Consider the following 9,549-nt stretch of genomic DNA (forward strand, 5'->3'; position numbering starts at 1 on the left):
TATATGTAAGGCGATTAACAGTTATTAACAGCTTTCACCTACCCTAAAACCGTTAACCGTAATCGATCTAAGCGGTTATGAGGTTGTGATTATATATTAGCATCCAGTTAATAACTACTCCGCTTATACATCCCTACCGTCTCTATAGCGAAGATGTTTTTCATGGTTTCACCTCTTGATCTCTTACCCTTTTCTTTTTTCTTTATTCTTTTTTTCTTTCTTTCTTTAGACAAAGATGAGTTTTTACAAAGATACCTTCCTTAATATTCATTTAGTATAATTCCTTAACTATACAATTTTTTTTATTATTATTTATTTTTTTTTTTATGAATAAGTGAATTTTACTAACCAAAAAAAAAAAACAGAGTACAAACAAAGGTCTAAACCGACCAAAAAATAAAGCAACAAACAGAAGACAAAACTCTGTTAACAGCTGGCCTCAAAACCGAAACAAATGTCACACTAGTAAGCTCCCATCTATATTCCACATCTGACAGATCGCCACATTCTCCATGCTCTTTATGAATTTTCCTTTCCCTGAGATTCTATTCCGAACCTCCCAGAAAATCAATCTTAATATCTGTTCTTCCGTTTTAGGGTGGCCTTTTGCTTTTATCTCATTTCTTGTGCGCCATATATGATACACAGTAGAGCTCAAGATCAACTTACACAGCACACCCTGCAACTTCTTCGTTCTCCATTTCCTGCAAGCTTCGTCAAACACACTCTGCCAATCTAGAGGAGGATGTTGATAGAAGCATCGATTCATGCAGGTCTTCCAAATACGAGAGCTAAAGCTGCAGGAGAAGAAAAGATGTTCACGGCTTTCCACTCCATTTCTGCAGAAAAAAACACTGTGTGTCTCCTTGATACCCCCAAGTCACAAGCCTTTCTCCTGTTGTAAGTCTATTAAGAACCGCCAACCATAAGATAAATGCTTGTTTAGGAATAGCTTGAGAAAACCATACAACAGACCACCAACTGACTGCCGGCTTCCTTTTCCTCATAAATTCCCAAGTATCAACACTCACATAAACTCCTTTCCGAGATAGGGTCCAAATAGGTTTATCCACATTACCTAAAGGCACATCCGGAAGTTTACTTTGGATATCAACCAACTCTTCTGATCTAGCCGGCTTCCAGCTCCATCTCCCATTCCGAATAACAGAATTCATCTTTGCCTCCAGACTACTCTGAGAGTCATAGATAATTCTAAACCCATATTTCTCATAAAGTGGCCCAAAAGGATGCCAATTGTCCAACCACAAGTGAATAAGCTTTCCATCTCCCACATCAAACTTAATAAACTCCCTAGCTATGCTTCTCAAACCCAAAAGCTTCCTCCAACTCCATGAGCAATTCTGAGGAATGCTTAAATTCCAAAAACTCCTCCCTCTCAACAAGTAGGTCCGAACCCAAGCAACCCAAATGGAACCCGAGCAAGCAAACAGATTCCATATATGCCTTAGCATAGACACCCGGTTCCACTCTTCTAAACATTTCAACCCCAATCCTCCCTCCCTCTTAGGATAGCAAACATCCCCCCAAGCTACTTTAGCTTTTGCCGAATTGCCCTCCTTACCATTCCATAAGAATCTATTAAACATTTGAGTCATGTCTTTTAGTACCCTCTTAGGAAGAATGAACATGCCTGTCCAGTAAACCTGAAGGCTAAATAGAACTGAAGTAAGAAGCTGAAGCCGACCAGCAAAAGACAAGTTTTTTGAAGTCCAAGAACCAATTCGTCTTGAATTTTTTTATTTTTTTTGTTTTTGAAGGGAACTATACTTTTCTTTTTCTTTTTTGAAAAGGAAGGGAACTATACATTGACTACAGTCTTTGTTAATTCTATATCTTTTTTGTTTAATTATAGTATGATAGTTATTCTTCTCATTTTATCTTATATATAAGGAAATAATTTTTTATTATTACTAATAAAAAGCTATTTTTTGGGAGAGTTTCTATTTTTATGGGGACTGTTAATACTACTACTTTTTAGGGGTCTAAATTTTTGAGGACCGTACCTTTCATACTATTTTTTAAGGGACCCTATTTATAAGGGCCTTCGACAACCGCCAATCGCTAGGCATTGAGCTGCGGCCTGCCCCCGGTAAAAGGTGATACCAAATGGCTCAACGCTTTGATGTGAGTGGTTATTTAACTAGCTGCCAGACGAACGTTGTGGATTCTATTTCTCAGAAAAAGAGAAATAAAGAGGGTCAAACCCCGCCATGGTCTGCACTAATCCATTCCCTCACTGGTAGCTAGATTGGTTCCGTAGCAGTACAACTGTAGAAGTTTAATCCAGCATTAATTGTAAATTGTCAGACTATTAACTTTCAGAATATATTCTTATCTCGAAAATTTTTACGCTGCTTCCAATTTTAGTAAGATTGAGATCGAATCCGAGGTTTTCTCTTTTCTTACACATGCATGAACAAGTAAAACAATATGGTTAATTTAGTAGTGCCATGAAAGTGTAGATATGTGCCATTAATAGTTAAATCCTATGCCCCCTCTAATTTAGAAAGATCAAACTGTGTGCCTCCTTTGTTTGGCCGGGTTCACTGCCAATTTGTCATTATAAATGAGCCTTCTCGGTTCACTAAGCAACTAACCCCCTAATTAGTCTCTCTCTCTCTCTCTCTCTCTCTCTCTCTCTCTCTCTCTCTCTCTCTAGGCTTCTTTGTGGGCGTGTGAGATCGAGTGTTTGATTCTCCAAGCTTTGTCTTCGATGATGACGATCATGCCGGCCACGGTGGTACTCACAATTCTGTGTGGCATATGCCTGTCTTTGTTAGTAAAAATAGCCCACGACACTCTCTCTTGCTACTTTCTAAACCCAAGACGCATCAAGAAAATCATGGAGAGGCAAGGAGTGCGTGGCCCCAAACCGCGGCCTCTAAAAGGCAACATCTTGGACATGGCCTCCCTTGTTTCCAAAACAACCTCGCAAGACATGAACTCAATCAACCATGACATCGTCGGCCGCCTTTTGCCACATTACGTGGCGTGGTCCAAACAATATGGTATATATGCTAGCTATACTCCTCTCTTACTCTACTGCCGTGTACATGTATATATATATGGTTTGTTCATAATCACCTAAAACTTAATTGGGAATATATAGGAAGGAGATTTATATTTTGGAATGGAGTGGAACCCCGGATGTGCTTGACGGAGACCCAATTGATAAAAGAGTTTTTGTCCAAGTACAGCACCACGTCCGGTAGATCATGGCAGCAGCAGCAAGGATCCAAACATTTTATCGGGAGAGGTTTGTTAATGGCTAACGGAAAAGATTGGTACCATCAGCGTCACATCGTTGCTCCGGCCTTCATGGGAGACAAACTCAAGGTACGATAAGATAGAATTTTCATTAATTATTGCCATCATCAACTGAACTTTTTTTTATAAAGAAGAATTAATGTCACAAATCAATGGTTGGTTTTGTGTTTTTCTTAAAAGGGCTATGTGGGTTACATGGTGGAATGTACTAACGAGATACTCCAGTCACTGCAAAATAAGGTAAAATCAGGCATAACGGAGTTCGAAATTGGTGAATACATGAGTATGCTCACTGCGGACATAATTTCTAGAACCGAGTTCAACACAAACTATGAGAAGGGAAAGAAAATATTCCGCCTCCTAACAGTTTTGCAACATCTCTGTGCCCAAGCTACCCGCCGACTGTATCTCCCCGGGAGCCGGTGAGCGACTTAAACTTGGAGTTATGAATTCACGATTCTATCATCGATATATCTCTTTTACGTAATCAGCCGGGGTTTCTTGTTTTTCCTTTAATAGATTCCATCTTTTTCTTCAAGCTTCGTTTGCTGTTATCTTTTTGTTTTTGTCCATCACTTTCGAGGTGGTTCGTCTAGACTCTTCGAACTATATTATAATTATAGAATTGGTTCGCCATCGTATGCTGAATTTGTTGATTATTTATTATTCTTTTCAGGTTTTTTCCAAGTAAATACAATAGAGAAATAAAGTTATTGAAGATGGAGGTGGAGAGGTTATTAATTGAAATAATTCAAAGCCGAAAAGACTGTGTAGAGATTGGTCGGAGCAGTTCATATGGGAATGATTTGCTGGGTATGCTGCTTAATGAGATGCAAAAAAAGAGAGAGAGAGGGTTCGGCTTAAATTTACAGCTAATCATGGATGAATGCAAAACATTCTTCTTTGCTGGACATGAAACCACTGCCCTTTTACTCACTTGGACCGTCATGCTATTAGCTAGCAACTGCTCCTGGCAAGAAAAAGTTCGTGCTGAGGTGAATCAGGTCTGCAATGGTCAAACTCCCTCTGTTGATCATCTCTCCAAGCTCACCTTGGTAAGCAAGATTTTTTATTTTTTTTTAAAAAAATTATTATTATTATTATTATTATATTATGTTATACCTACCACATCTTACTATTTGCTTTAGTCATAATTAAACTCAAGCATATTCAGCTTTCAACTGAATGAAACGTCAACCCCATGTTTAAAATGAAGAAATGGTATTGAAGAAACAACAACTGCATAACCATGGTTTTATCCATTCTATTCTTCAAAATCATTTATTACGTTATTTCAAATCTATTGACTAGCATATTTTAAATGGGTTCTCATAAAACACTTTACGTCAATCAACACAAAATAAATATAATAAATGTGTGAAAAATGAGCATCTGCTTCTCTTTCCCAATAAAACTAACACCAAAGAGGAAAGCTATAAATGGGACCCTCGTTCACTCCCAGGGTCTTAACTCTTATTGCTCCCCACTTCAAATTAATTTTCGTTAAGGTCTCAACGTCTTAGACTTAGAGAAAAGGCCTAAACATATATAAAATTAATTTGGAGAATCTGAATTATTTTTTTAGTGGCTTAATTAGCTGGTATTGAACAGAGAGTCAAATGGCCAAAAGACGACCAAATGACTTGGCATTTCCTTTGTTGGCAGAGGTCTAAAAGTTACACTACTAGTCTACTAGTGACGTGAAGTCGTCTAAACTTTAATTTAATCCCTTAACTTATTACCTAAATCCTACCACTAGTCGGAATCCGTGAAGATTAGCTTTTTTACAGATTTAAAGGTGTAGTTATTGTCACGTGATTGGAATTCTTGCCGGCAATAGTTAATGATGAATTTGATGAGGTCGATCGGTCTTACACTGTGCAGTTAAATTTGGTGATAAACGAAACTCTCAGGCTGTATCCGCCGGCAACTGTTCTCCCTCGAATGGCGTTGGAAGATATTAAGCTTGGCGACCTGCATATCCCAAAGGGTCTATCAATATGGATCCCGGTGCTTGCAATTCATCATAGCAAAGATTTATGGGGTGAAGATGCGAACGAGTTCAACCCGGAAAGATTTGCTTCCAAGTCATTCACGCCTGGCCGGTTCATCCCTTTTGCTTCAGGCCCCAGAAATTGTGTTGGCCAAGCTTTCGCCATGATGGAAGCTAAGATCATATTAGCCATGTTAATCTCGCGGTTTAGCTTCACCATTTCAGAGAATTATCGTCATGCTCCAGTTACTGTTCTAACAATAAAGCCTAAGTATGGGGTTCAAGTATGTTTGAAGCCCTTAAACCCATAAAATATACTGATTTTGAAGTTGCAGAGTTTGTGTTTTTGTGAGGGAGTTTGCAAGCATGAGCGTTTTGATAAGGTTTATCATTGTAATTTTTTCTTTTTCTTTTTTGTTTTCTTTAGAGATAAAAAGGCAGCTATGCTTGTAAGAGTTACACACAAAGGAATAGAAAGTTGAGGAAAATTGAAAGAGCCATGATGATTTTGCTTTTGGTGTGGTTGGCAATGGGCCATAACATTAATATCGGATATACTATTAAATGCACAAATTTTGAATTGTGATCGTAGAATAAATAATATACTATTCATTTCATTTGAAATCGAGAGAATCTTATTCTTTATATTTAAGGGGTCAAATTAAACTGAAAAATGCTAGGAGTATTTACAAACCTTTACAAAGAGAAGCTTACAAACTGAAGTGGAGCTCATGTGGCATTTTATCATTTAAAAAATTTAGACACATAGGATTCCATGTAAGATTGATGTTTTATCAAATTAAAAAACCATTGATGTCCCAGCAATCCCGACTCAGACCCAGACCCCGACCATCGTCGACGTCTTGGTCGAGAAACCGTCGTCGCTTAACTCTTAGACGGCAGTTTTTGCGATTTTGGAAGGCCTTTGGGAAGACTCGGAAACACTATCTAGCAAGTGCTTGGGATTTTCCGTCATGAATCTTAACTTTTCTCACACTTTCTCAGCTTCCAAACAGGAAACAAGTGGGTTTCTCTAGTTTCCCGACCCAGATCCAGTCTCCACTGGCTCCCGACCCAGCTCTGTCGCAGCAAGGTTTCTGGTGAGAGGGGAGAGCGGCTAGCGAGGAGCTCCATTCCCAACGGTTTCTCGATCCAAACCCACGCACACCGGCGTCTGGCCGGATCTCTCAAACCCACGTCGGTGTGCATGAGTTTCTAATCCACGCCGGTATCTATCGCCGTGTCTGTCGGTGGTCGAAGAGATCCATGTTGCCGTGTCCGTCGGTGGTTGGAGAGTCTTCCCAAAGGCCTTTGTTGCCGTGTCCGTCGGTGGTGGTCAGAGAGACTTCAGGTGTCGAGTTTGAGAGATGCCATCTCTGTCGGGGGTTCAGGTTTGAGAGATGGGGACTTATTAGATTAGGTTTTAATTTGTAAATGCATTTTTTTTTAATTAATAAAATGTCACATAGATGCTATGTTAGTTTGTAAGCTTCTTTTTGTAAGACTTTGTAAGTACCCTAGCATTTCTCAATTAAACTAGCACTTAAACAGTTGGGGGCAAGCAAATTTAGGGTCAGTTTAGATGAGCCTAAAGTCCCACAGAAAAAAAGTAATTAAAGAAACAAAAACACGTACAGATCAGTGATGGGTGAAAAGGGTTCCTTCTTTAGCTTCAGTGCTCCATAACACTTAAAAATGATTTATTGATATTCTTCCAATTGATTTAAGTAAGTGCTCGATCATCAGCTCTCAACATTGAAATATAGCCAACTTGTAGTCGGCAAAGGTAGGGCCAGGATCTTTTACATTAATTTTGGTCTCAAAGGTTACTTTCTCAGCCACTTCATACAGCAACCTGCGATTCTGCTTCCCACTACTCAATTTCTCTCAATTTTTTTTTTGGTTCCAACTACCCTTTCAATAGTTCTCCTCTCTGTAACCGCCCAGCTACTTCACTATGTTCGAGAAATTCCCTTTAAAAAAAAATATTAAAACAACACACTCGTGTATATGTTATTTAATTTTTAGCATATATATATATATATATATATATATATATATATACACATGATCTTATGCATTTGTTTTTGGGCTAGGTTAAGCTCCCCATTGACAACCTCTACAGTAAGCTGAGAAGAACATAAATATAACTTATTCAGTGATTAGTCCTAAGAACTTTGGAAATTAGAATAATAACAGATGAGTAATGGATCAAACAAAAGGCAAAAATTAATGATTGTTTGCCATAGTTGATATGGACGATTAAGGAGCAACGACGACAAGGGGTGGACAGAAAATCATTAAACTAGTCGAAGAAATTAAGCCCTTTCAATATATAGTTTGCCTGCTGGTGAAAAATATTATATGTTAATGCCATAGCTAGAGCAGCTAACCTTCCTTGATGGTTAGAACCCGCGACATATATGCATGCACCGGAGCGGCTCGGCTGGTGGAGCATTTGAGAAAATCGAGACTGAGCAGAACCAATTGAAATAGTGTTTTTTTATGACCAGTACTGGACGAATACAATGGCTATAATGGTACCAACTGTCCTGCACCAAGTTACACTGTCCAATATCTGATCATAATAATAAGATAAATTGCATAGTCCAAGACGAGAATGCCAAAAAGTTGTTGATTTAATAAAGATAAGGCACAAAACTACAGATAGATAGGGAGAAATAGAATCACATGCAGTATATCGAGTAACAATATTACAATTATAAACAATTATTAAGTAGAGATTATAGGTTTGATCAGCCTATTCTCTTTTCCGGCAATTATTTTACTTATCAAAGAAAAAAGTCAGAACAAAAGTTGTTATTTCCAACACATGATATAAAAGCGGTGAAATAAAAATCTCTAAACCAAAGCCCCTAAAGCCAAAAGCTAATGTAGATAAAGAAATGAAGAAATCTAAATTTAGCTATATATGAAATTAATTATGTAGCCAAAAGTTAGAGTTTTACGTCCAAACACATGCAAGAAAATAATTTTTAGGTATAAAATGAAGAAATCTACATTTAGATTGAAAGTATATAAAGAAAAAAATGTTATAAATCACCGTATAGCCAATTAATCTGTGCGCATATATATATTTATACATATATGATTTCATCAAAAAAATTAAATATATATACATATATGGCAATCGGTTGGATTTGTTGGGAACACTTGGTCACAATATGATCGAAGGAAAGCCTTTTCCTACAACGTCGCTCCATAAGAGTATTGAATTGAAAACATCGATCAGTTTGTGAAGGCAACCAAAAAAGTAGTTGAGAGGGTCAATATCCTTCGTCTCAAAATGTTGTATTAGAAACTGTACAGGAAGAGCCTATATATAAAGGCCAATAAGATAGATAGTATTAGATACATACACCAATAACCAATGTACGTAGGACAATAGACGTACAATATATAACCTAACAATCAGAAAACGTTCCGAGTTAATGGCAACAATCAGGACCCCCAATAGTGCAAGTTTTGAGGTTGATTTGGGCAAGTTGAGGCAGAAATAAATTGTGTATTAATTGTTAACTAGCTAGTTCTCATAGCTACCTAGATCATGTACATTTTCATCTGGTATCCATATGCTATGCGTTCGTGCAGTTTGCAGTATGATTACGTGTCGGCTTCTGATTGGTTGCCGTGAAGAATTAGTTCTCTTTCTTTTGGGTTGGGTTGTTTCCTCCTTTTTGGTATGCGACCTTTGGAAACCTGCAAAATAGCAAGGAAACACCGGGAGTTGGCCGGCGATCCTCCTCTGATGCTTAAGTTAGGCCAGTAGTAGGAGAGACCAAAAATAGATAAGGAAAAATATCTTTTTGATACCTAATGACATGCATGCTATTTATTTATAGGTCCCTTGGAGTGGCTGAAGGGTATGGAGGCTCCGGATTTTAAAGGATTCCGATTGCTTCAATATGGCATGAACAGTACGTACTTAGGTACATGCATGTTAAATAGTAATCATCATGATGGGTAGGTATGAATGACATATGGTGGTTTGGTAAGTCGTGCAGCAACTCCGGATATCTAGAGATCTAGTTCATTTCACCGGACGTTGACTCGATTTGACGTTGTTATGCATTTGCTTTGTTAGGATCTACCAGCCCGACCGTTGTCTGAGCAATATGTCCAAGTAGACCATCCGACCGGGTGTAGGCCTTGGTGGATGTCCAAGCAGTTTGTATTCGAGCTAACTATTCATGTATGTCTGAGTCACGAGTTCTCTCAAGTCGGGTAATGATAATTCCCCAACACTA

At 38.2% G+C, this 9,549-nt stretch overlaps 1 protein-coding gene across 1 annotated transcript; it reads left to right on the top strand.

The window, feature by feature from the left end:
• Positions 1 to 2,611: 2,611 nt before the first annotated feature.
• Positions 2,612 to 5,781, top strand: LOC133860878 (cytokinin hydroxylase). Its single transcript, XM_062296513.1, has 5 exons — positions 2,612 to 3,029; positions 3,131 to 3,357; positions 3,469 to 3,710; positions 3,965 to 4,343; positions 5,173 to 5,781. Exons 1-5 carry the CDS (start codon positions 2,735 to 2,737, stop codon positions 5,590 to 5,592), a joined length of 1,563 nt encoding a protein of 520 aa, XP_062152497.1. The 5' UTR covers positions 2,612 to 2,734; the 3' UTR covers positions 5,593 to 5,781.
• Positions 5,782 to 9,549: the final 3,768 nt, after the last annotated feature.

The sequence above is a fragment of the Alnus glutinosa genome, chromosome 2 (genome assembly GCF_958979055.1).
Source record: "Alnus glutinosa chromosome 2, dhAlnGlut1.1, whole genome shotgun sequence".
Taxonomy (NCBI): Eukaryota; Viridiplantae; Streptophyta; class Magnoliopsida; order Fagales; family Betulaceae; genus Alnus; species Alnus glutinosa.

What these genes read in the sequence shown, in the direction of transcription:
- LOC133860878 (XM_062296513.1), top strand. Translation starts at nt 2,735, where the DNA reads ATGATGACGATCATGCCGGCCACGGTGGTACTCACAATTCTGTGTGGC. An exon ending in CTGTATCTCCCCGGGAGCCG is followed by an intron (nt 3,711 to 3,964) that starts GTGAGCGACTTA and finishes TATTCTTTTCAG; the next exon opens with GTTTTTTCCAAGTAAATACA. An exon ending in ATCTCTCCAAGCTCACCTTG is followed by an intron (nt 4,344 to 5,172) that starts GTAAGCAAGATT and finishes TACACTGTGCAG; the next exon opens with TTAAATTTGGTGATAAACGA.